Source organism: Homarus americanus, unplaced genomic scaffold (genome assembly GCF_018991925.1).
Source record: "Homarus americanus isolate GMGI-L3 unplaced genomic scaffold, GMGI_Hamer_2.0 scaffold6317, whole genome shotgun sequence".
Lineage (NCBI taxonomy): Eukaryota > Metazoa > Arthropoda > Malacostraca > Decapoda > Nephropidae > Homarus > Homarus americanus.
The window spans coordinates 19,827,408-19,854,951 of NW_024730668.1; the positions used below are offsets into that span (position 1 = coordinate 19,827,408).

Genomic DNA, 27,544 nt, shown 5'->3' on the forward strand with positions numbered 1-27,544 from the left:
GGCCGTATGTGATGCACACATGAAATTTACAAACCCTGTCTTAAACTGGCTGGGCAGTGCTCACGACTCCCGCATTTTCTCAACTTCAAGACTTTGTGACAGTTTGCAGGCCAGTGATTATCGAGGCTTTCTCCTTGGTGATAGTGGATATGCATTGCGTCCATACTTACTCACTCCAGTCCATAATCCATCTGATGAAAAGCAGAGGAAATATAACAGATCTCATATTAAAACAAGAACTACAATTGAAAGGACATTTGGAGTGTGGAAGGGGCGATTTGCTGTCTTGCAACATGTAAGATCAAAGCTGTGTATTACCCAAAATATTATAATTGCATGTGCAGTTCTCCATAATATTGCTTTGATTTCTGGACTTCCACTGGACATAGAAGACATGCATTTCGAAGACCCTGACGACCCAGAAGAAATGGTCAGATATGGAAATCATGAAGGTCAAGCACGGAGGGAGTATATAGTGGAGCATTTTTTTTAGTTAATAAAGTACAGTAAGGTTTATTTCATTACTTTGATAATCTGTAAGAATACGGCTTTAGTTAGTTAGGTAACTACTATGTTCCATTCATTGCTTTAATTGGTGAACGATTCATGTCATTAAATTTTAATGAAACAGTGGTTCTATATTTTTCTTTTTTTTTAAGCATTCATAAGTATGTTGCCTCAAATTGTTTAATTTTTACTTCATTGTTGTCTTTAATAATGGAGCATTAACTCAATATCTAAGGTAATTCACCTGTGAGGTTTTATGAAGACAACAAAAGGAAAGAAATATATATTGATTTTTTTTATAAATGTGCAAAAATTAAGAAAATAAACTATAATTTTTCTATACATAGCTCTGCATTTCCTGAAATTCACAGCTTATATTATAGATATATAAAAAGAAATCTTAACTGCCATACTTTGGACAATATTTGTAACTGACATGAAACTATTTCTATCTTGGGCACAAAAAGAAATGGTTCATTCCTTCTCTACAGCTATTTATATCAATGCATAAAATTTAATAAAAGAAACATATCCTCTATACAGTACTTTGCACAGTATAACATGTTTTATAAATGCCTGTATACACCAAACAAAACTTTTTTCTTTATCACAGGAAATAAACTAAATTTTTGAAAATCACAGCCTTTATGTATATCATAAATATTCACCCCCCACAAATAATTACCTGCCATACTTATGACAGCTTTTGTAAACAAAAAAATCTTTGTCAAAATAAACACATGTATGTTTATTTCCTTCAAATAAAAGTAGTTGAATATGTAAGAAATAGAAAGATTAACTTTTACTTTAGATGCCAATTTCTGAAATATTACAACATCATTCATATGTTTTAGCCATGGCATCATATGCAGTTCCTGCTTTCCTTAAAACACTATCTAACAAATCCAATGAATTATTCAATTTTTCATGTGTCTTTTCAATCGATGCAATTGCAGTTTCACTTAATTTTTGTTGTAGTTTTTGTGTTGACATCATTTCTTTTTTCAGTTTCATTTCCTCCTCATGCTCCCTATTCAATCTGTACAAATTAGATTTATGTAACTCTTCTTGTCTTTTATTACACATTTCATACACACTTGTCACCCTCCTAGTTCGCCTTGGTGTGCTCCTTGGACGAGAACCAGATGCCCTGGACACTGAATAAAGGTGTTGGTTGGAAGCATGAGCAGGAGGGGGTGAGGCAGATCACTCGATAGTGAGTCAGGGGCATTGACTGCCGAGGCAGGAGCAATGTTTGGTGAGGCAAGAGCAATGACTGGTGAGGCAGGAACATTGACTTGTGAGACAGGAACAGAGGGTGAAAATAGAGGTCGATAAACAGTAGATGAAACTACAGTAAATTGTGCAGAAGACATAGATGATGGCCCTGGGGTAGGACCAGGTAAAACAAGTGGATCATAGGACTGAGTAAGTGAAGCAGAAGGTACACTTGCAGAAGTCTTCCGCATGCCACGAGCACTGGGTTGCTCGAGCACCTCGGCAAATACTGAAACAGTACACTGTGTCAGTACACGTGTATAAGGTAAAGGTAAAAGTGACATAAGAAAAATAACACATAGAATATTTAGCTGTCAGCCACTGTTCCCGTTTGATTTTCGATAGCAAAAGGAGATTGAGCAATGGGAGTTATGAATGCACGCAAATGTATAAATCAATCACTTTTCTGTAATATTCTCACCTAGCTGCACATTTTCTAAGATATTATTTGCTTCATGTACTGGTTTACTGAAGGTCTCGTAAGTGTTATCAGTCATTGACAATTCTGCCCCATCAGTGATGATGCCAAGACCATTTCTTCTGAAGCTTCCGATATTTTGAGTGGTGGACCACCACCTGTCTTGGCTAGAATTTTTCTTTGCTGTATATCTCAGCTTTTAGTTCTGAAAGAAACATAACAAAATAAATACTGTATACAGTACAAACATAAATAATTATAGCAACAGCATAGGCTTTTATCATGCTTTCATTACCAATGTCTATGGGCAAAGTGGTTGCAAGTCGAAAATGCATAAATAATACATAGAAAATCTTACATGTGTTTCTATTTCTAATCTCAGCACCACAACAAACTCACTTTTAAGCTAGCCAACCATTTTAAAGTGAAATATATAAAGAAAATTTTTTCTGTGTACTGACGGTGACTCGAAAATATGTAATTTGACCAAATATCGGTACGACTGAGGCACGTCGTAAAAGTGCGGGTTGTAGTAGTAGAGTAGGTCGTGAGTCTGGTAGGAGCTGTATATATGTATAAAAAATGTAAATTGACCATTAAAACTTGAGAAATAAAACATGTTTATACTTTACGATGCTGATGTTCACTTACATCAGTACAGTATATCTAAAACAAACATAGAAAATTTTTTTTTAAGTGGGCCTAAATCAGGCTAACATATCTAAGCGGCTACAGTCATATCTGCTATAAAAATTATGATATGTTAGTAATGATGACTCATAAGCTTCTGACAAGTCATTTGAGGTGACACTTCAGAAACTGAGCCTATACCTGTTTGAAGCTTATCTTGCCAGAATATTTTGGCTTGCTAATTATGTGGGGACACCAGCCCCATACTTGCCAATTTTTCTTGATCCATGTCATGGTCGTAAAATATTTCCAGGCACCTAATGTAAAGCACACCAAATCTGCAGAATAATACCTGTTTCATATAATTGTATGCTGTATAGCTTCGTTTTATGACAATGGCCACCCATTGTCTCTGAAAATGGCACAAAACATGAAAATAACCTAACATTAATTTAAAATAACCTAACCTTACCTAGCTTAACTGTAACCTAACCTAACTTATTTTTTACTTAACCTAACTTTATTTTAACCTAACCTAACTTTAACTAAACTTAAGTTAATTTACCCTAATTGTAATGTAATCTAACTTAACCTCATCTAACCTAACTTTAATTAAACATAACCTTACATTAATTTAACCTATTTTTTTCACTTATCCATAACTTTTTATCAATATTTTGCATTTACTGATTTGTAGTGTTAACAAAAATGTTGTAGTTGTCATCTTTTGTATAAAATTATTACTAAAAATAAAACATGTCAATAAAGTGTTAATTCTTAGTGTTCCATGTTTTCTTCAATTTATTCACTGGCAATTAAAGATTTCAAACAAGAGAACCTAACACAGTATGGCTGAAGCACCTTTTTACTGGTGTATCCTTCATACCAGTTCCTTCATTATGAATTTAATTTTTGTTTCAGATATCATACACAATTTTAACCTAGCACGCTTAGGAGTAAAAATAAATCAATGGCTAACACTTGCACATATAAAATATATGGTCAATACTACTCAGACACCTGCATTGAATAGCATATAGGCATATATAACTTATAAAAGTAGACATAAAAACACTAATTTTGATATATAACTGAACGTGATCATAAAATTATATGAAGGAAGGGAAAATGGGGAGGTGAGATGGGAGCTTTCCTTCTGTCTACTTCGGTAGGTGGGACTCCTCACATGACACGTCACTTAAATACTGTAATCCTAATCAATTTAGTAACCTACTGGCAAAAAAACGTATTTTTAAATAATAAACTTGGAAATAAACACATACTTACTTCCGTTTTATGTGCTCATAACTTCTCTTGAGCTGCTTGGCTGAGCGAGGGATTTGGTCTGGGTAGCTGGCATTGAATGAAGCAGTAATTTCATCCCAGGCCTTTCTTTTCCTATCATTTATGGTGTTGCTTGTAGACCTGTCCTCAATGATTGGCCTTTGCTCAATATGGCGCAAAAGTGCCATGTGTTGGGTTTCAGACAGAGCTGCAGAACGTTCTCTACTACCTCCATGTTTTTATAACGCGTGCAAAAATTGTTGCCAAGTACTCAGGCGAAAAAATTATCTGTATTTTGTTTCGAACAGATAATAAAGTTCAATTTTATAAAAAAATTTATTTAACAATATATTATTGTGCCAGTATAAAATAACTAAATCTCTCTCTAAATCGTCTTTCTAATTATGTGAAATAATGCATTTGGCACACGCGCATGGCCCAAAAATTTTTTGCCATCCGACACGAGCTGCCGTGTTTACACGCTCATGTAAGTGCCTAGGAATATGGCACTCAGCGTTGGGTGGTTGCATCCCGACACACGATCTTCGAGATGATCATGATCGTCATTATTGTCGTAATGACTATCAATACGGCCCTAAGACTTTAACACCATTGGTGAGTAGAATTTTAGTTTTACATTCGTAAATATTATTTAAAACATATATGAACAGTAAATAAGTGTTGCTTTCATATTCATATGTAGAAAAACGATGATATGTTTTCACATGTACGCACTTACTGTACATATGTTGGCACTCCCAATCGTCTCGCTTTATTTCTTTACCATTAGTGGTGAGCTATTTCTAGTGTTCCATTTACAGTATTAACATTAAATAAAATTACTTAAAACATACATACAGGTATTCAATTTTTTTAAATTAAGTTCACTACAGCTACAACAGCAGGGTTTTGTTTTCTTCCGTTTCTAATGTAGAACCATCGTCACTCACGAAAACAATGCCGCCTCTCTCTGTCCATGTAATTCAATTGCCTCTGAAGATGTCTTGAATAAAGACGAAAGCTAAGGTGCTCCATTGTTTCCCTTTTCCCTGTGTGATTTTATCAAGATTTATATATATATATATATATATATATATATATATATATATATATATATATATATATATATATATATATATATATATACAGATAGACCCCGACTTACGACGGGGTTAGGGACCCAAATCCAGGTCGTAAGTCCGAAGTCCGATAGATAATTTTTTTTAAATAAATAATCTACAATGAAATACAGTACAGTAAAAGTAATGAATAATGAGGAATGGATACAGTACAGTGAAAGTAATAAATAATAAGGAATGGTTACAGTGTGACTGAGCACTTACCTTTAATGTAGTCAGCTGAATGCACATGGGGCCCCCATAATTTTCTAATTATACATGGAGACTACATTAACTGGAAACGTTTCGGTATAGAAAATGCGTGTCATTTGAAGAAAAAAAAAATTCTGCGGCGGTCGTAAGTCCCGACGGTCGTAAGTCGGGGTCTAGTCTGTATATATATATATATATATATATATATATATATATATATATATATATATATATATATATATATATATATATATATATATATATATATATATATATATATAATATATATATATATATATATACACACTGTACAGTGGTCCCTCAGTTAACGAACACAATTCGTTCCAGTTGTACTGTAAGAGCTGTGACAGCAAGGTCAGACTTCGATGCACCATGCTGGAGTTGGGATTTGATATCTGCACCATGTTCGATCATGCATACAAATTGAAGCAGTGATGGTGGAACAGCCTGTTCAATGCATCCTTCATGAAATGTACTGCTGAAGCATGTCCCGTCGTATCATCCCAGCAGCTTTGGCCAGATGGATCGCGTCACCGTATTTGCTTGCTTGTGCCAGGATTGAGCCAACAACCTTCTCAAAGGCCAGTAGGATATCTCTTCCTTGGCAATGAGCTTGCAGCTGGGGGATGTGAAAAAGCAGCTGGTCCTTCAGTCGAATAGCATGAACATCGGGCGATCCAACACCCAGCTGCTCAAGTCTCTGTCTGTAGTGTGTGACCAGGTCAGCAAGTCTGAAAATGGGTGGTTCAGTACCTTCTCTAGAAGCTTTCACCCGAGTGATGTAAGTGACCAGTTCAGAGAAAGCAGTTGGGTATGCGTCCTTGTTTGGATGAAGCTCTTGTGCTTCTTGCTCATGAGCATTTCGGTGTGTTCTTTCTTGGTTGTACAGGTCTGCCAGGCAGAAAGGGTGATACTTCAGTTCTTGTGCCACAACATCTCCTGCACTTAGTTTGGCAAGGAGTTTTCCATCTCTAAGTGTCTTCGCACATTCATTCAATCTTTTATTAAGTTTCATTGTCATTGCATGTCTTATGGGGGCAAATCTGAACAGGGGGCAAATCTGATTGCATGTCTTATGTCTTCTCCCGAAGCTTCTTCCTCACATAGAAAGCATTCTGTTGCTTTGGGGTCTCTGACCATTTGTGGTATCTTGCTACTGCTGCTCTCCTCTGTAGCAACTGCAGAGCTTCGCCTTTTCTGAGCTCTATTTAACTTTGTGTTGCTGAACAGAAGTCTGCAACTCTCATGCAACTGTGCCTTGTTTCTCCTCAAGGTCTCCTCTATCTCATCATCTTCAACAAGTCTTGCAGGGTCAAGCTTGATTGGCAGTGCATTGATTGAATGAAATAGAGGAATATTCCTTGCCAAGCTCTTGTAATCGTCATCTCCTTTTTTGGCAGGATTTGCATGTGGAGACTTTAAGATCTTCCTTCTTATCCTGTTGACAAAGACAACACTTTGCCCAGTCAGTGAGGAATGATTTGTTGGTAGATTTTGAGTCCATAACTATTATTGATCTTCAGGGCCGAGGGTTTAACCTTTTACCACCCTGATGAGCACGTTAGTTTTCATATTGGAAAAAAATTATCGACAATAAAACTGACCGATTACCTTGCATTTTCATCATTCTGGATTTTGTTTACATTTTCATAATTCTGGATTTTGTTTAAAATACAGTTAAAGTCCAAAAATCCGGATGCCAGGAATCCGGACCACCCGAGAATCCGGACTTTTCGAAAACTCAAACTTTTTAAATTTAGCGGGCTTTTGTGGGTTATGTGAATGAATGGAGTTGCTTTAAAAAATTAATTTACATAATTCTAATAATGAAAGTAATTGTAAATTATAGGTAGCTAATTTTGTTAGTTTTGTAATTAGCTTGAACTGAAATGTAAAATTTGAGGCACTATAAATCTTTTGTGTATGTGTGCATGCGTGAATGCCACAGCTGCACAGCGACAACAAACGACCACACGATCGCCACTTTAAAACAAGCAATCAAACTGTGACAACGTATGTAATTTTGAGTCCTACTCTTTCCATGTACAGAGTACAAGCCCATAATAATGGCCCCTAAAGTAGATAAACTTCGTTGTGTGAAGAGAAAGAAGAACACATTGAAATTGAGTGACAAACTTGAAATAATTAAGAAACTAGAATGTAATGTGAGCAATGCTGTTCTAATGGAAACATACAACATTGGAAAGTCTACAATTTATGATATAAAAAAGGCAAAGAATAAAATTCTAGAATTCACAGCTTCTTCTGAGCCTTACATTAAAATTGCTGAAAGAAAAAGTTTACATTGGCCCAAATTAGAAAATCTTGATAAAGTGTTGCACGAATGGTTTTTGTTAAAACGATCAGAAGGTATGGCAATTTCTGGGCCGATACTTATTGCCAAAGCAAAGTCTTTTAAGGAGCAAATGAACATTGAATCAGAGTGCGCATTTAGTGATGGATGGCTTAGGAATTTCAAGACTCGTCATGGTATTAGACAGTTTGTTTACATTTTTGTCGAGTGTTGACTTGATATTTCTTTAAAACTGCTCGTTTTGATAAATGAAGCATGCTTTATTTGCTAATGAATAAACTATCAAAATGTACCTGTTCATCTCTTCTTTATTCCTCCTTAAATTTTAATTTTAAAAGTACTGCCTGAGAATCCGGAAAATCCGAAAATCCGGACCGACCCAATCCCCAAGCAGTCCGGATTTTTGGACTTCTACTGTACATACAAATGTACTACTTCATATGCTTATCAAGTATGTATAAATTTTATCTGGTTTGTATGCCTTGATTTGTGTAAGGGTAATATAATGCAAATATATAAATAACATTTATTAAAGTTTTGCTGAAAAACTAGTCAGCTGTTATTTTTCTATGCTACCAGTGCAGACAGTTATGTTTTCTATATTTTTGATACAGCTGCTTTCATATCTAAATTTCACTTTCATAATTTATGTTAGCTCAGTTGGATGCTAACAAACTACTCTGTGCCCTAGAACATACTGCACATAAATAAGTACCCAGGCAGTTTGTAGCACTATTCAGAAATTTGCATTTTATTAAATCATGACTAGAAGAGATTTTTTTTCAGCATGAACCTTCTGCAGGAACACTTTTTTTTAAGCTTTATCCACAGCATAATATGGCCTAGTCTGATTTTTTTTTTTAAAGTCAAATGCATATGTGGTAATAAAATTCCATTGCAGCACTAATGGTCCACAAAATAATTAAAATGATAACTATTGTACAAACATATTCATTGTTAACTGATGTTTTATATTATATACTCTGCAAATTTAAGTCCCTCTGATAAAACTTTCAAGACTTATTGCATAGATTCTGTCATGTAAAAACAATACTACAAAAAGATATCCCATGTAATTATATAAGAAAACTTACATGATACTGCAATTACTTTTATTCACAATAACAATCATGTAATGCACATTATGCAATGTTTCCTGCTTTATTACCGTAATTAAACAACTGCCCAGTATAAAATTCCTGCATGACAAATATGAATAAATATTGGTGATACAATGCCTGAATTTGCAGATGGTGTTAATAGTCATGACAAAGGGTAAATAAAGAACTGCAGGAACAATGTATATAAATCTGACATGATCAAGGGAATTTAGTTATACTGTATTATCATTACTTTGGCATAAAAGACTGACTAGTGAAGCCCAAACCAAAGCCTTTGTGAGTATGTGTAGCAATTCTTGCCATCTCATACTGCCTCTCCATCGAAGAAAACATGGTCTCTTGCTTCTGCAGGATCTCAATCCCAGGATTCTCTCTCCCACTGCTAGCACCAGCTGGAGGTTCTTTGTTTGCAGGGGGCTTAGGCTCAGCTGAAGTAAAAATTAAAACTATTTTTATGGACAGTCTTAATGTCATCATTGAGTGATCTCGGATACCCTCACTGGATCCCCTCCTTTCTCCAACTCTACACTGTCTATATAGTAAACCCATGTCAAAGATAAGCTTTGAATCCTGGGTCAATGGCTGCTTTTCTAGGAGGTGAGGCTTGAAGTTCAGTGAACCAAACCGTGAGATAGTTGCACTCTGCCTACCCTGAGATAGTTACACTCAGCCTACCCTGAGATAGTTACACTCTGCCTACCCTGAGATAGTTACACTCTGTCTACTAAGTTCCCATCTAGCTAACCGACGTTCTAGTACCATTGGCACCTTTCCCCCATTTATTGCCTAGATCAGTGGTTCTTAAACTATTCCACAGAATCCCAAGGTTCTGCTCCAGAATCTTTGCCAATTATTAAGATGCACTTCTAAGAACCAAGTCATGAGTGGCACACCTAAAATTGTTCAATGTGGTGGGTAGTGTCATTGATTTCAATATAGTTATGTATGTGATAAAAAAAAAGAAAAAAGTACATCGGTATGGTATACATAATAAACCCTCACTAAAAATAAAATCTGCTAAGTTGGACCACTGGTCACTCACGTTATGACACCAAGATTATCAGTGTACCCACAGGCTTAGCTAGGAGCAGTGGTAATTTGTGCTACTTGCTCCCTTTTATCCATGGACTCTGCTTGTGCTATATATAAGATGGAAAACCTGGTTAAAATACCTCACTCTAAGACCAAAGCTCGTTTGATGAAAGTAAATGTCGAGATACTTGTACAGTTATAGTGAATGAACCACACACTTCTTTCACTTAAGTGATTCAAAGACTACAAGTTAACACGCAACCAAGTGTGATTCAAAGACTACAAGCTAACACGCAACCAAGTGTAAAATCAAAGAAACCGAAGTTTCTTGACAGCTATATATACTTTGGATTCATCTCTACATCAATTATTGTGTACATAAACATGCACAACTTATAAGTACACAACCCTTGCATTATCTTTAAATAAGGGGGTCCTCCTTATACGTTGTGATGTGTTCCAAAGAAAAGCGACAATGTGAAACATTTTATAATTATTGACAATAGGGGCATATGCATTCCAACATGAATAGTAATATCCCTTGAAAGCTCTGGATGTGTTCCTAGAGAGGTCATTATAACTGTATACTGGTAATACTTGAATATGGAGACATTACCAATAACATAACTTGTTACCTTTGAGTGATACCTTAATTTGGCTACTTGTACACTTTGGCAAATGATTAATGAATAAAAACAAGGGTATATGCAGATCCAATTTCCTGTACAGTAATATTCCCATTAGCCGGGTACCTGTATTGAAACAAAATTTCTTAACCTGTTTAAAAAAAACATATCCATGGAATTTTTCCAGGCACTGGTGAATGTTTCCATGTCCGGTTGGTCATATAGCTAGGGATACCTGAATTGTAATGATGCACACTTGCAGCACAGAATCCCCAGACTTTCCAATTTTCCCCCTGAATTTTTTCCAGCAAGTCAAACATCATTAATCTGAAAATTTACAATCGTTAAACAAGAGAGGGTGTTAAAAATTTATATCGGAAAACCGAAATATCCCTAATTAATTCAGGATCATTATGGCACCAAATTTATCTCTTGAACACAATCAGATCAGATGCTGCAGATAAAATTTTATACACTTTTATCTAGCCATAAATATTTTTGCTCGTGACCTTGGTGTAAATGTAATGAGTGTCTGTCCATAAGAACATAAGGAGTCTGCAATAGGCCGGTTGGCCTGTGCATGGCAACTCCTGTCGAGAGTTACTGCCACACTCTATCATCCATGAATCTATCTAGCCTCCTTTTGAAACTTTCCAGCATTCCAGCACTTACTACAAAGTTGCTAAGCTTGTTCCACTCATCCACAACCCTATTTGTGAACCAGTTTCTTCCTATCTCCCTCCTAAGCCTAAACTTATCCAACTTAAATCCGTGCTCCAAGTCCTATCCTGCTCGGATATTATAAGAACTTTATCTATATCCCCTTTATTGATTCCTTTCACCCACTTAAATACTTCTATCATATCTCCCCGCACTCTTTGTCTTTCTAGGGAATGCAAGTTAAGTTTCTTTAACCTATCCTGATATGGAAGGTTTCTAAGTCCCGGAATCATTTTCGTCATTCTTCGCTGCACCGACTCCAGTGAAATGATATCCATTCTATAATGAGGGCACCAGAACTGAACTGCATAATCAAGGTGCGGCCTGACTAGCGCAAGATATAGTTGCAATAAGACCTCTGCACTCTTATTACTTACACTTCTAGATATAAAACCCAATACTCTGTTTGCCTTATATCGAACATTAACGCACTGTTTTCTAGGCCGTAGGTCCGGGCTTACAAATACCCCTAGGTCTCTTTCACTCTCAGGAAAACGTTCCCCAGTACCTGAAAAATTCGGAATGTGAAATATTTTCAAGGAATGAGAAAATGTCTCCATACCCAGAAATCTCTCAATCCCAGACCCGCTCTGCACCAATTATTCCGGCTAAAAAGGATAACACCGTACTGCCTTAGATTGTGGTGTTAAGTGGATCCTTCCACCTCTGAACCTTCTACGATTACAAAATTCAGTCATTATTCTACACCGAAGAATTTTAAAATATTAAAGGAAGACTCTCTCTAACAATAGTAAGGTTCAACAACTGAAGAAATTGTGTATACTTCACTGGAACACAATACATTAAACTAGACTTAATCTTTTTCTTCCCATGCATATTTTCTCATTTTTAAATATTATTTTCTATAGTCCAAAATTTGAGTGTGTATGTTTGCTCCTTATTTTAGCCATCCTACATTATAACAGAGGCATAAGGGGGTCCATCCCGAATTTAAAAATATCTCACTTGCTTAACTGTAAACTTGGGTCCTAACTATTTTTGCATGAATAATACTGTGCCACAGCTAAGATTCCTCATCATTACTTTACAAAGAAAGGATGTTGAGCAAGAACGTACTGTATGTTAAAAAACAAAACAAGTTTACATAACTCACCACCACTTTTAACACCCATGAGTCTGCGGAACTTTTCAGCCATCTTGCCATCTCTGTCATTGGAGAATCTGGTGTTAGCCCACAAGGCAGCTTGGCCACTGGAATTCCCAGGACCTCCTGCTCCTGTTGCGGCTGCTGCTGCCGCTGCTGCCGCTGCTGCTGCTGCCGCTGCTGCTCCTGCCCCTAAACCAGGCCGCCATGTACCAACTCCTGGCCCAATTCCTCCCATCCCAGATCCACTTGGGTTAACATTAGGAAAGCGAACAGGATTACTTTCAGCAACTTCACTCATACTATTGCCAAGAGGACTCTCAGGTGTTTTATTCTGAAAAAAAAAGAAGTTTCTTTCATGTATGGTATTATTCTTAATAGAAGAGTAAAAAATCTTGAATCCACAATCATGCAGTTCATAATAAAGACCAAGTTTATATAATCAACATTTCAGACCCCAATACACGATAAATACAATTCTGCATTTCCCTACAGTATTAAATTTTCATGTTTCCACAAGTTGAAAAAGGAATTGGGAAGCAAATGATATCCTGAAAAGTTTTAAAAGATTGAGGCTAACTGTGTGGGTATTTTTCAGACACTGTGAAGAACTGCCAACCAGAAAAATAAGTTTTGTCATGATCTCAGTGTCTCTGTACAGATGATTATTTAAGAGAGGACCCTGAACAATAACTGGCGAGATGGTCAAAGGCTGAAGTTTATGCAAATATAGAGATAAGAGATCTTCCTATTCTTACATGATGGAAGGTAAAAGGGGAGAATGCCGCAATACATGAGGAAGAGTCAGCTGAGACAACATCTGGCTGGTATATGAACATATTGTACCTCTTTGTGTGTTAACGTTTTTTTCTTTAATGGCTATAAGGCACCACACATTTTAAACTTCTGAAGCCAGCCCATGGTGAAATCACAATGCTGTGGAATTTTCAATTCCAAATAAACTGTCCTTGATTATTATTTTTTACTTTTAAACTTTACTCTTTATATTTTGGTGAATTAAATTTACAATTCCACTGATTTCACTGTATGGTGCATTTTGTAAGTCAATTTACAAAATGAAATGTTCATGAAAATCCAAACAGCTGTAATATTACCTTTGGCTATACTGTACAGGTACAGTAATATCTCCCTTAGCTGGAATCCCTCAAACCCGGAACTCTCTGATAGCCGGAACTGAAATTTTCTTGGAAAATCTTTCCCAAAGCCGGAAATTTCCGGCTTTGGGAATGATTTTCCGATAAATTCAGACAAATTTTTCCTGATACCCGGAAAATTCCAGAGATGAGAGTTTTTTCTCCGGGTTTGGGAGATGGAAATCGGGCACATGTTATGGAAATTCAAAGAAAAAATTTGCCGTTACCTGGAAAATTCCGGGGATGAGGGATACTTTTCCGGGTTCTAGAGATGATGTAATGGGCAATTTCTGGAACTTCCTAGAAAACTTTTCACATTCCATAAACAACATTGCTCCTTAATAAGATTAAGCTAGTTATACTACAAAAGTGGAGCTATGTACAGTAAAACCCTAGTTATCCGGCACCTACGGATAGAGAAATATTCCAGTCAGATGAACCTCACTCTGAGGATCCCCAAATAAATCCTAGTGCTACAGGCTGACCATACAAATTAGTGCCTCAGAAAAACTTACTTCTTTAACACTTATTCCACTCTACATATACAATGAGGTCTATAAATTAAAAAAAATAGAAAGAAAAATGAAGAGCATGAGTGTGGAGTGTTGGAAGTGAACGTATGTCGAGGCAGTGGGGCTGTAACTGCATAGCCGCGCTTGATCCCTCCCCACTGTGACATCATGGCAAATACACAGCGTAGTGTGGCAGCCACATATCTGTGAATTAACTGGTCGACTGCCTGGCTGAAGTGGGTTTAGTCGCCCAGAGAATGGTTTGAGTTTGGAAGGAGCAATTTTTTGTACATAGCAATAACTATGGCAACTCATCCTCAATGCAGTAATCAAACTATGATTCTAACTGATTTTGGAGTAATTTTTATTATTTCATTTTGGTGCATGTTAGTTGAATCTGCCAGTGAGCCAGTTACCTGGGCCCTGGATAACCAGGGTTCTACTGTACTACAGTACCTGTTCAGAGATAAATTTGTTCTTATCTCAGAACCAGGTTAATTTTATAATAAAATAAAATTAAAAAACCATTCCTACCTGTAAAATCATAACAATTATAACTTATAAATAACAAATACTGTAAATAATACTTGTAAAAATAACAAAGTTGTGCCACATTTTTAAGTAACGGCATATATTTGTAATACGAGTCTGATTTTTATCATATCATGGCATCATGTTTGTAAGTTGGGGACCTCTTGTATCTTCGTTGCACCTAGACTACATGCAAACTTTAACTACAAACCATGCCAATAAATTTACCATTACAGTACTTCCAATTCCTTTTTATTCTTTACAGATGCCCTTCAATCTCTTCCTTCCCACAATGAAATTTTTAACATAATCCTTGTCACTTGCTAATTAAATTTAAAATTTTAATTAATTTGTTAATAAATCATTACTTCATGTACAGCCATCTCCCCTTTTTTCAGGAAAACTGACATAAATCCCAGCCCCCTGCTAACCAAGGGAGTATTTCAGAACACATACCCCATAGTTAGTGAAGGATTACTGTACCTCCACTCAATGAACGATTCAGTTTATTTTTGTCTTAACAAACAGCCTTACATATTGCTTAACCCTCTGAGGATGATGTTTTAACCCTTTGAGGGCAATAACCTAACCCTATGAGGATGATGCTTAACCCTTTGAAGATGATGTTTTAACCCTTTGAGGATGATATTTTTAACCATTTGAGGATGATGTTTACCCCTCCAGGACTCAAGGGTTAAAACATCAGGTTGAAATTGAAGGGGACTTACTTTGTTGCCCCATAGGAGCTTTTTCTTCCGTTCTTGTTCAGCAAATTTCATAGGATTCATGGCGGCAGGATTATAATATGAAGGGAGGGTGATGCCTGTTTGCTTCTGGACTTCTACCATCTGTGCTTCCATGCTGCGTTTTAAGAGCTCAGCTGCAGTAAGGTCAGGGTTGGCTGCTTTCAGTGCTGCAAGTTTCTGTTGGGCCTCTGTTCAAGAAACATATGAAATTCATCTTTAGTTTATGAAAAGAAGTTATAGAAGTTTCAAAGAATCTTTTCTAGAATTCCTTACTATACCACTGAATACATATGCTCTGAAAAACTCAATCTGTGAATGAATATCTTTAAGCTTGGATAAATAAAAATAGTTTGTCTATTAATGTGAAAAGGGGATAATGTGGTACAGTCGACCCTCGTTAAAACGGACTAATAGGGGGGGAAGGGTGTCCGTTTTAGCCGATTGTCCGATTTAGGGGTTAATATTGCATTATACAGCTATGTGTATGTTTATTTGAGTGCCCCGTCATAGGAGTCCGTTTTCTCTCACTTCAGCACTCCTGAGTCGTCCGTTTTCTCTTAATCTTAGAGTGCACCAGGGACTTTGTTATATCTTAGTAGTGACACAGAATTTGATATTGCAACTGGGGTTGCAATTGTTGAGGCAACCTAGGTATGTCTGATTACAGTTGGAATATTCAAGATCCATTGTGAGTGATGTTTAAAGCTTCAACTGTCTTTAAGGTTGGTAAAACTTGTCAAGTCTGTCAGTCTGAATGGCATGTGTGAGGCCTTGTGTTTGTACAACCGCTAAATATATAAATATATAATGTTATGATAATTATCAGACACACATAGGCATAACGAGGTTTATTACAAAGTGATGAAAAGGATACTGTACAGTGGCTAGTCCACAAAACATGTAGCCATGTCTCTTTATTTGAGTGCCCCGTCATAGGAGTCCGTTTTCTCTCACTTCAGGACACCTGAGTCGTCCGTTTTCTCTTAATCTTAAGAGTGCACCAGGGACTTTATTTCTTAGTAGTGACACAGAATTTGAAATTGCAACCCCAATTGCAACTGGGACAATCCCAGAACCAGAAATTTGATATGGACAGTTCAGATTTCGTCCGATTTATCCGAAATCCGGATTAAAGAGGTCCGAATTAACGAGGGTCGACTGTACAGTACACAGAATTATTGTACACCCGAGTTTTAAGCAAAAAAAATTTTTTTGGGGGGGGGGGGCACATTAGAGAATACTGTAACTTTAATTGCCTAGGTGTGGCACAACAAGTTACAGTACCTGCACACTGTTCCAGAATTTGTATTGTCCCATTTAGCAGTACACTCACTCCAAAAGGTATCATTACTGAGAGGTCTGAAGAATTTCAAAATGAACTTATTTCGTCATGTCATATTGTTTCACAAAATCATGTTTGAAGTAATTAAACATAGCTAATAAGACAAGTTTTCTTACAAAACTCATTCAGAATATTGGTTATTACTTACAAGCAACAAATCATCTGGCTAGATTAAAGTAAGGTAAAGTTTTCTGTAGCTCTTACTCATGCTGCTTGTATTGATAGGTAAAAGTCTTCTGTAGTCTATTTCTCTTAAGTTTTGATGAAGTTTATCAGTAACTACACCTTTTCACATATCCGTTGAGACATTGTTACATAACTATTTGACAAATTTCATAACCGAATGACAGAACACATATCGAATGACAATCTAAAATAACTGTTCGTTCATGCTAACGGAAGTGATTGACATAAGTTATGAAGTTGACAGACGTGAACAATAAACCGACAGTCTACATATAGTTTGAGAATATAACAATTGGAGAATGACATGCCGCCAACAGTTATTTTAGATGGTCATTCGATATGTGTTCTGTCATTCGGTTATGAAATTTGTCAAATAGTTATGTAACAATGTCTCAACGGATATGTGAAAAAGTTGTAGTACTGTATTCACATTGTCTTCTAGTCACTGAATATGATCACTCAAAAGATATCACTGAATGAGAAAGCCCAGATTTGCTGAATGTAGACCATACAAAGAAAATAATGAAAGGTGTGATATTGAGGCCAGATATTAGGTGACTTCTGACCATATGATGTGCTGGAGCTAAGTAAACCATTTGTTAGCATAAATACAACTTGGGTGTAACATTCTTGAGAAACTTAGCTTGTTCATTTATTTGTGAATGAAAGTGATTTAATACATGTGCAGTTGTACTAATGCTTGTGTTAGATATTACTTCACTGATAACATTAAGAGATAGAGCAGTGTTTATGGCTCCAAGTGCATTTTCCATCCTTGAAAGAGTACTCGAAGCTAAAGTCAATTATCTTAAAACATAGAGACATTTATTAGTATTTGTTCACATAAATTAATTAGTAGAAAAGAATCTATATACTGTATACAAACCTTTCCTGATGTCCATGGGTCTCTTTCTTTCACGGCTGCGACTACGACGACGTCTGTCTCGTGACCTTGATCTTGATCTGAAGGCAAATCGTTAAAATTAATAACAAAACTTCATAATGACTTTCTATTACTGTTTTTATTATACTGTACAGCTATCCTCCGATATATGATGGGGTTTGCATTCCTGGATATCTATTCATTATGTAAAAAATTTATATTAAAATATAAAGCCTGTGTTATAATGGGGGTCATGTTGCAGGGGGGAAAATGTTGGTCATCTTTTTATCTATACAGGTGCTCCTCTACTTACGAACGAGCTACGTTCCTGAGGCTTGTTTGTAAGTCCAACTTTACTCTTGTAGATACCAAACAGTGTAAAAAATAAAAAGATTATGGATATTTAGTACAGCTATACCCTTTAATACAGCCTTAAAACCTGGCTCACTCTTCTCCTCTTAGGTAATGTTTGTTCTATTTGGAATTTTCTTCAAAATAATTGTCTCATCCAAATTGAATACCTGTTCTGGCAGGTAACCCTGTATCTCTGAAAGTTTGTAAGTTGAACGTTCTTAAGTAAAGGAGCACCTGTACACACAATTCACTACTATATGTCATGTAAAGAATAATTACATTGACAAAGTTAACATCTTACAGGAACAGTGGTGTAATGGCATTCCTGAGCATCCAGTGTCACCCATCTTGATGGTGTAACAGCTAAAAGTTTGTATTCATTAAAGAAAATGATTGTAAAATGATACTGTTATTTGTTAACCCATAAAGTATCCAATTAAAATATCAAGTCACATTGTTTTGATGCAAAACCACAGAAAATATGGCTTTTTGGTTACCACAGGTAAAATCCCCCATTTAAATCACCCACTGGTGTCAAGGCTGTATTATTCAAGGATCCTGGGACAGCAACGTGAGTTATATTACCATTCCTGTGTATTGTAATCTTATTGTTTTATGACAATAAAAACATATCTTTATCATTCTTCTTGGTGTCATGTGTTTTTCTATTGACTTATTGATTTATAGTATTCTACAAGATAACTTAGCAAAACTTATATACATAGTAAACACAACAGCTTAAACCTTAAACAGTAGTTAGGGTCCTCACCCCCACCCCAAGGGGACTTGCTATTTTTAAATTGCATCAGCATGTAAACCTATCCTAATAAAAAGGGAATATACAAATAAAATGTCTGAATAAGAAAATATACATAAAAACTATTTAATTACATGGTACAGTATACAACAGAGTACCAAGAAATGTGGAAATAGTCCAACTCTTATTTGTATAAAACAGTGCCATACCTATTGTTTGAAAAGTATTTATCAAGACACCAAAAGGTTCAGTGTAACATGAAGTAAGAGGTAAATGGGGCTTTTATAGCCAAAATACTACAGATTATCCAACTGTGTACTGATAAATCTGTTAAAAGTACTGTATGTAGATACTATCACTGTTTATCAACTAAGATTGCAATAGTCAATTTAACAAGAACATACCTGCGGTCTCTGGACCTGGACCGTGACCTCCGTCTCTCTCTGGATCTTGATCGAGATCGTGATCTTCTGCTCCGCCTTTCGTCATCTCTTCGTTTGCGGTCGTCATCCCTACTTCTACGTGCATCTCTGTTCTCTCTACCACGTCCAGAATGTCCTAAAATTGTTAAATAATTTCTTCTTTAACTTCAATCTTAAACAAAGTAATAAATTACTACAGTTACATATTCAGATATGCAATATTTTATCAAAACATGGTTGATATTCTATGATCATACATGTAACTTTCTCAAAATTTTAAATCTTTAATCTACATTATACTGTATATTACAGAAATTAAGTTTTATAATGAGGTATAAAATAAAAATTAAGTTGTATCAGCTAAAATAGTTTACAAATAGCTATTCTCTTTTTAACTCTTTGCTATAATACAAAATTCTAGATATGAGGCGCTCCGAGTCAGAAGGGGGTGAAGTGACACCCCCAGCCAAAATGCATTTTTTTAATGGATATCACTATTTTCACCCTTCCTCTACATGTTGGCATTGGATGTAACCCTCTAGCTAGAATAGAAATATGGTAGAAAGTCCTTAAAAATTAAGGTGTGATATCACCTCAGGCCTGGAGCTATGTATCTGGCTGTGCGCTCAGTTGCATAAAGTGGCAACATCCCGTTCAGAGCGTGTGGGATCAGGAGCCCATTATTCCTGAGCGTGTGTTTGACGCCAGTACTCACGTGGACACCCCAGTAATGCTTGGTGATAGTGATTTTGGTGGTGAATTTAGTGTTGATTATGGTGATACAAGTGCTACTGGCGATGGTGCAGGTGAGAATTTAATGATGCTACTACCTTCTCTGCTGTTTGGTGAGTGTTACTATTTTTTTATGTTCTCTGATTCACCTATTATCAAACTTATTTTCTTCCAGAATGACATACATTCTTCATTCTTTGTTTGACTTAATATTAATGAGTTTGTTATAGGTTGTAGGATGCTTTTACGTTTGTCATAAATTTGGTAAAACTGTAAACTATTAATGTGTTTATGGGTAAGTGCAAGGCTACTATGCAGGGACTTTTAATGGAAAACAGTCATGCTGTTGACTCAGTGTGAAGTTGGTGTATGATTGTGTGTCGTGATGCCTTGAATGTGATTGCAAAAGATAACTTTCTTTGACATTACTGTACCTTCCATTGCAATGTCTGGCAGTCAACCTAGTACAAGCAGTACTGTCCTTAAACGCGAGTACGTACAGGCAAGTGACGCACATGCTGCTTCATACATTCCCTTTAAAAAACAGGTTTGTGAGACATCCGCTTGTACAAATTCAATGCGACAGTGATGAAACAGACATAGAATACGATGATGATAATGAGCCACAACAGGATGAAAGTGAGTCTCTTAATGACAGTAACTTGTGATAGCAGGAAAAAACCATACAGCGCGTTATGAACCATCGGAAGATCTTTTTAGAGACTGTGATGACTTACCTGTCGACAATGAATGTGACTCACAGCATAATGAAAGTGATTATCATAATGACAATAACACTTTGAACGCACAGAATAACTTTTTAGTGTTCTACAAAGCATCCAAAGATCTTTTTGCCGACTATGACGAGTTAAAAGACACCGTGGTATGCATTGACGATGATAATAACGGTAAAAGTGAGTCTGAAATAGATGAAACTGAGTACTGTATACTCATAATACAAAAAGTGACTGCTATGCATCACAAGACCATTTGCAGACTAGGATCCGGTACCGAGTTATGTGACGTGCACTGACGGCAATAACGACGGTGAAAGTGAAGATGAAAATGATGAAAGCGAGACTAATGGTGACACTAATGTATCACAGCACGGAACATACAGACTGTGAGGAGGTAGAAGTGGACAGTGATGAGACATGCATTGACCTTGATAGTGATGAAAGTGAGCCTGACCCAACAAATGCTAGTGAAAGTGAGCCCACTGTTGCCGGCATCAATAATCAATGATTTAGTTGTTGAAGAATCTGTACGCCGATTCTTAGATAGGGCAGAGAAAGACTTTGATCAATACGTGCTTGATTATGACAAGGCCATTAAAGTTATACGCATTCTTCGGGATTTACGTAACTTCAAGTTGCTACGATCTTCAGGGATAATAAAAAGAAGGAACTAAACAAAGTAAGATTATGCGAACTTTCTCCGCTTTTGTATTCTTAAGTTAATTATGTTGGGGGGAGGAAGGTTAATGGTAGGGGGATGAGTGTAATGGTGTTTCCTTATTATTACACACTATTATACTTAACAATATTATAAATCTTTGGCTAATAATAAGGACGGAAAGATAAATACTGATAGGCAAATGAGTTTTTTATTATCATTAAATTTTTTTTTTGGGGGTTTATGGGGGGTGTAAGACGAGTGCTGTTTTGGTGAACAATAACTTGTTTTACAGTATTAGCTCACAATAATAAGTAAATTTTGCAGAGAAACACGATTATTGTTGGATTGAAGTCTCTAACAACTGAACATCACGGGTAGTTATTCTCGTTCAACTCACGATAAAATAATAAATATTCACAGTACTAACTTCCAGTTTTCACAGTTTGCTCGGAGAGGGATTGAGCTGCACGAAAAAAAAAAAAAAAGAACCCTCTAGCTTTAAAAAACAAAAAAAAGTTATGGTTGTTTGAACCTCAAAAAACTTTAAACGCATTTTTCTCAGCTTTTGGAATTTGGCGCTTCACCCCCTTCTGACACGGAACGCCTCATATGATCACATCAACATTTTTTCTTTTACAATCATGATTATTAACTTACTGCATATAGCAATTATTTATTATGGAGTAAAAGATAATATGTTACTTTACCTTGACTAACTTGATCTCGCCCTGCATGACTCCTGCTAGAGTGATCCCGACCTTGCTGGCTTGGGCGCCCCTCTCTCTCCCGTGACTTTGATCTTGATCTGCATTAAGTAAGAGTCCAGTTATTACATACAGATGACACAGGGAACCAAGCCTCACATAAAATTACCTGACAGTACAATGATTATTTTTCTTATAGGGAAAAATATCAACAAAAGTTGATGGGTTTGCCTTATAGATTAAAACACACAATGCAAATGACCTTAACACAACTCCTCACAGTCATGGAGTAAATAATGAGGTTTATGGGGGCATTACCGTATTTTGCGGCGTAGAAGACGCACTTTTTATTAAAAAAATATACCTTGAAAATTACCATGCGTCTTCCACAACGCTGGCTGATGGGTTGTAGCAGAAGTTTTCTTAGGGTCAACTGAAATCAGCCCCTTACAAAGACTGTTACCTCATTACAGTTCTTAGCAATTACAAATATTCTCTACACAGTACTATAAAATAATTGATTTAACTAATATTGTTGATATACTGCAAAAAATATGATTATTTACTTACTCGGTAGGTAAAAAATAACAAATAAATGGCTGCAGCTACACAACCCTTGCTGCTGTGCGGTTTGTTTACTAAGGACAGTGGTGCGGCACCGCCATCTATTGAGGAATTGCGAAAGGTTGTCTGCTGGTCTCAAAGCGCAGGAATTTTTGTTTCTTCACACCAAAAATTTTAATTCAACTGATTTTTACAGTTGCTTTTTTACTTTTACTTTTTTTTTAAATAAAGATTTTTTGTTTTCTTTAGAGGTTGATATACATGCTTACATTTGCTAGACGCGGAGGTGACCATGTGCAGAAAATGAGATTTCCACTTCTTATAGATTTTTTTTTTAATTGATGAAAATGACGACTGATAAGCAGTTCTAAGTGATGATATTCAAAGAGGTGTGTGTACTTGTGCCAAAAGGGGCTGTATATCAAGCAACGGTTTCACTGGTGTCAGTTAGTAAGTATAAACAGTTTTTCCAAGAATTATATTTCCAAAATCAGGGTGCTTCTTCCAAGATGCAGCGTCTTCTAAGCCGCAAAATACGGTATTTCCTATTTTTCCAATATAATTTCCTCCTAATTCCCAACATTACAATCAACAAACACTGTAATGACTTACTTTACTTGGATGTAGTCTTTATATTAATCACACAACACCAAAAAAATTAAAAAATAAGATATTTAACGCTTTGTCTATCTGTTCAGGTGCCTTATAAAACTTTAAAACAATTAAATTTTTTTTTGTATAACCTCTGATCATTAACAATACTGTACTCTCATACCCAAATAACAGTGAATATTATTCTTCTGACAAAACAAACTCTCTAAATTTCATTCTTATTATTTAACAGTTTAAACCCTCTGCAAACTTGCGATGCTCTCACATTACACATCAACATGGTATCCATTGAGTCTGTCTTCATGTCACTGCTTAAAGTTAACTCCTTGAGTCCAATACAATATCATTATACTTTAGGGAACAGGAATAAGGTGCTGAACTTACAGAGATTAAGTCATTATACTCAAGGGGTTATGAGATCGTAATCAATGGAATATTCATTTGCATCATATTGAAGAGGTGAAGCTTTTTCATACTCTAAAAGTAACAATGTTTCAAGTTATCTTCTTTAAGTTGTTTCCTCCAATGACAGCCAAACTGGGAAAAGAAATCCAACATCTGAACTAAAACAAGACACTGATAATTCTACATGCAGAATAAGAATTCAATTTGTAAGCTACTTGTGCAACTTAAGGATATGAGCAACAGCATGGGGATTATATCTACTTGTTGCCTAAATCTTTCCCACCAATTCCTACTTACCTTACACTATTTTCCCAAATTTATAATTTCTTTGAGGTTTATTTCTATTATACTGTTTTCCTTATGTAAATATGGTTTCATTCATAAACTACATTAATACCATCTGACCTCTTCATTAAGAATCAGATCTATTCTTGCAGCAGCATATAAACATGGCCATTTTACTTCTTAAATCTCAAGTGAAAAATTTTCACAAATGATTTTAAGAGAGATTAACGAGTTTTGGCCATTCACTGCTAAAATACTTCCCACAGAGAGTTTATAACCTTTATAAAGCTTAAAATAACCTTAAAAACTCTTGACTTTACCTGGTCTTATGACAAGATTTGTTGCCTCCAGCAGGTGAGCGAGGCCTTGGAGACTTTGCCTTGGGAGATTTAAGGTTTGGGGATTTTGACTTTGATTTTCTGCGAGAGTGACCTTCCCTGTCTTGAGAGGGACTTGTGTGACTGTTGTTAGGATAGGTTGGGTTAGGAATAGGCAAGGGTAACATTTGTGCATTTTGTTACTACAGATATGAGAGACAATGCCTCCTTCTCATAATAAAAACTTACACGAATGCAATAGCCAAAAATTTATATTAGTATAAAATAAAACAAATTTTGTGACTAACAATATCATTCTAATTAAGCTTAAAATAAAAACACTATTAATAGTTAAAACATTCTCATGCAACTACTAACAAATATTTCACCAAGCGGAATATATACAGTAGTTAGACTATTAATAGTATCTAACACTGTTATTTCTCACTAAAACCATCCCCCATGAGGAGATATATAATATTTTGAATCACAATGCACTGCACATAACATACTTGTATAAATACATCTTACTCCAGCCTACATGCACTTGGTGGAATGCTTGACTATAGAATGTACCATAGAGAATTCATAATTTTGAGGTGTGAACTAAATCAGTTTTCATCCACTTATGCTCGTCTACTCTTTAAGCTAAAATTAATTCTGCAAAAGGAAAATTTACAAATACTGTATTGAGAAACTTCAAACAGGCATTTGCACAAACCTGCCTTTTTCCTGATACAAGCAAGAAAGTTATGTAAGTAACACTGATGAGATTGATGGAATGAATCTCTGGTCTAAATCAATGTTGTTTACAATTTTTTTTTAGAGTGAATCTTCAATCACATATCAGCTAAACTCTCAAAAGGGATGGATGTTTACCAATTATATGCATGACTTAACATGACCAATGAGAAGAAAATTATCATTTCATATCTTGAAAAAAAAAAAAAAAAAACACATTTCACCTTTCAAGCTTTAATGAAAAAAAAGAGCACCAAAAATTTATTTTCTTACACCCTTTACCACTTATTAACAGCTAAGTGCTGTACAAGCAGCACATGCGTAGTAAAATAATTTGCTGTACAGGACCACTGCCTTACTGTAATTAAGATTACAGTAGAAGCTTTTAGGTCAAGAGCAAAGAGTCTAACCACTCTGTAATGGCACCCTAGAATAATAAACATGCATATGAACACAAGAGGTCACAAGAGGCATCATTGTAAGCAAAACAAACAATTCTTGCAGTTAGCCAATGAATGAGTCATACAGTCAGAACTGGTACTCATACAGCTAGCTAATGTAGCTAAAATCTCATCTTCAAAATGAACCAACCAGGTACAGTATGTATCTACGCTTGAATTCTTTAAGACTTGAAAGATTATATCACATTTAAATCTATAATTCACAGGTTTATTCAGCTTCTCTCCACATACTGTAAATACACTGTACAGCCCAACCAAATGGTATCAAGACCTCAGGGTCTGGTGGAATAGAAAACACAGGGGTAGAAATTCACCATTTTTTCAGTCGCCAGCAGGACTAGTAGATTTGAAAATTTACTAGTCCTTATGAATTTTTAGTAGCCCTTAAACAATTTGTCAAGAAACATTAAACATTGGCACTTACTGGGTTTATACAAAGTTCTATTTACTGTGTGACATTTATTTACTAGTAGAAAACATGTTAAATCATAAACCAACACTGGAATAATCACATGTTAACTAAATTATTAACATGAAGCACGGATTTACAGTGTGAATACTATAATAATCACATACTGTATTAACTAAATTAATTGCATGAAGCACATTCCATTGTGATGAAGCTATTTGGAACGTACCAATATATGAAAATTATTTCCTAATCCAAATGTAAACCATATTCATCCACTTATTTTGAATAAAGACAAAAAAAAATTTCATATTGTATAACTAACAAGTGAACTTGCTGTGTTTAGGTTTGTGAACTGCACTTTAAATCCTCTGATTATTATCAACGGTCATCAAGTTATTTCGATGAACACACTGGACGAACTATAACATACAAATTGGATCGACTTCGACTGAAACCTGGTGTAGTTCCACTAGTGCTTCCCAATTGGATAAAAATAATATATAATTTATGTAAAAGAAATAATGATAATGTTAGAGTAAAAAATAAGAATGTGCGAAAGCTTTTAACCATGACCAAATTCTACTACTGTATCTTTATAATTCACTTTGTTCTATAATACAATAGTCAATTACTATTTGATTTTGAATGTATGTGTGAATTGGTTGTCAAATTTTGTATGCGTTATTATTTTTCGATATCTTGTTTGTATAAATATGTACTTGAAATTGTTTTTTTGATAATAAATGGTGTGATTGTTGATGGAAAGGCAGTTTTCATCACTTGTCAATTGTTTTTATTCTTGCCTATTATACATTCAGGTATTAAATTTCGCTGTCATTGCTTTTATATATTATGTATAGAAATGAATTCGTTAATAATAATTGTATATCTACATAATTAGACTGCGTTTATTCATTACAATGCACGGTTTCCATACACCGACATGAATAGCTGTAGTATCTGTGTGTGACGTCATACAATCCCTGAACTGGCCTGGTGTTCTAGGTGGCATTGCACTAACTCATTTGTCCAGTTTTATCACACTAAATTATATCATTGAGTGTACAGTGGTCCCTCGGTTAACGAACGCTTCGGTTAACTAATTACTTTCCATAAGAATCTTCAATTCGGTTAACGAACAAAAATTTGATCAACGAAATTCTTACGAAAACATGTCAACACGTTTTCGCTTGCTCATCAGCTGGTAGATTAGTCCGCCAATACAGTAATCGGTTCTACAGCTTACATTCGTTCCCATTGGAATAAATATCAAGAAGGTTGTGCTATTAAATATTTTTCCATGTTTTATATTAAAATTATTAGTCATTTTAACACTTATTTAACATAATTGCAGTACAGGGAACTAGTTTTTGGTGCGCCCATCAGCCACTTCACTCACCCACCAAGGCATCTGTTTGTGTCTCTGTTCAGTGTAGGTAACATCTTGCTTGTGGCTCTCTTGAACACAGTGTATTTTTACGTTTTTATAGTACAATTTTTGGTCATTCTGAAATTTATTTAACATATTGATAATATATAGCGCAGTGCTGTGTTGATTTAAATCAAATAATCTTTAATTACAGCAATTGAACTTAAAATTTTAGTGGTGAAATTGTATTGAATCCAGCATGGGTCCAAA

General features: G+C 35.6%; 2 protein-coding genes and 1 long non-coding RNA gene across 12 annotated transcripts in view; 1 reads left to right on the plus strand and 2 right to left on the minus strand.

Moving 5' to 3' along the window:
* Positions 1–1,607: 1,607 nt before the first annotated feature.
* Positions 1,608–2,290, minus strand: LOC121867281. Its single transcript, XM_042367171.1, has 2 exons — positions 2,207–2,290; positions 1,608–2,014 (listed from the first exon to the last, which is right to left on the minus strand). The coding sequence occupies exons 1-2, from the start codon at positions 2,280–2,282 to the stop codon at positions 1,608–1,610; spliced, it is 483 nt and encodes a 160-aa protein (XP_042223105.1). The 5' UTR covers positions 2,283–2,290.
* A 2,305-nt stretch (positions 2,291–4,595) lies between these two features.
* On the plus strand, positions 4,596–18,733 carry LOC121867283. Its single transcript, XR_006089106.1, has 2 exons — positions 4,596–4,732; positions 18,399–18,733. It is a non-coding gene; the product is annotated as an uncharacterized LOC121867283 (long non-coding RNA).
* Positions 8,298–27,544, minus strand: part of LOC121867280 (arginine/serine-rich coiled-coil protein 2-like) — a 42,116-nt gene continuing 22,869 nt past the window's right edge. For 7 of the 10 annotated variants that reach the window (XM_042367164.1, XM_042367162.1, XM_042367163.1 and 4 more), the window contains 8 exons: positions 24,295–24,435; positions 22,112–22,209; positions 19,257–19,410; positions 17,745–17,821; positions 15,313–15,518; positions 13,769–13,849; positions 12,397–12,721; positions 8,298–9,332 (listed from right to left, as the gene is read on the minus strand). In XM_042367164.1, the coding sequence (XP_042223098.1) occupies positions 9,133–9,332; positions 12,397–12,721; positions 13,769–13,849; positions 15,313–15,518; positions 17,745–17,821; positions 19,257–19,410; positions 22,112–22,209; positions 24,295–24,435 (1,282 nt within the window). In that variant the 3' untranslated portion in view covers positions 8,298–9,132. The remainder of the gene's footprint in view (positions 9,333–12,396; positions 12,722–13,768; positions 13,850–15,312; positions 15,519–17,744; positions 17,822–19,256; positions 19,411–22,111; positions 22,210–24,294; positions 24,436–27,544) is intronic. The other 3 variants (XM_042367170.1, XM_042367169.1, XM_042367165.1) reach the window with 2 other exon arrangements.

Bases quoted from the DNA above. Each gene is read 5' to 3' on its own strand.
- LOC121867281 (XM_042367171.1), bottom strand. From the start codon at position 2,282: ATGACTGATAACACTTACGAGACCTTCAGTAAACCAGTACATGAAGCA. The intron at 2,015-2,206 runs GTGAGAATATTA...GTACTGTTTCAG, and splicing joins CTTAGAAAATGTGCAGCTAG to TATTTGCCGAGGTGCTCGAG.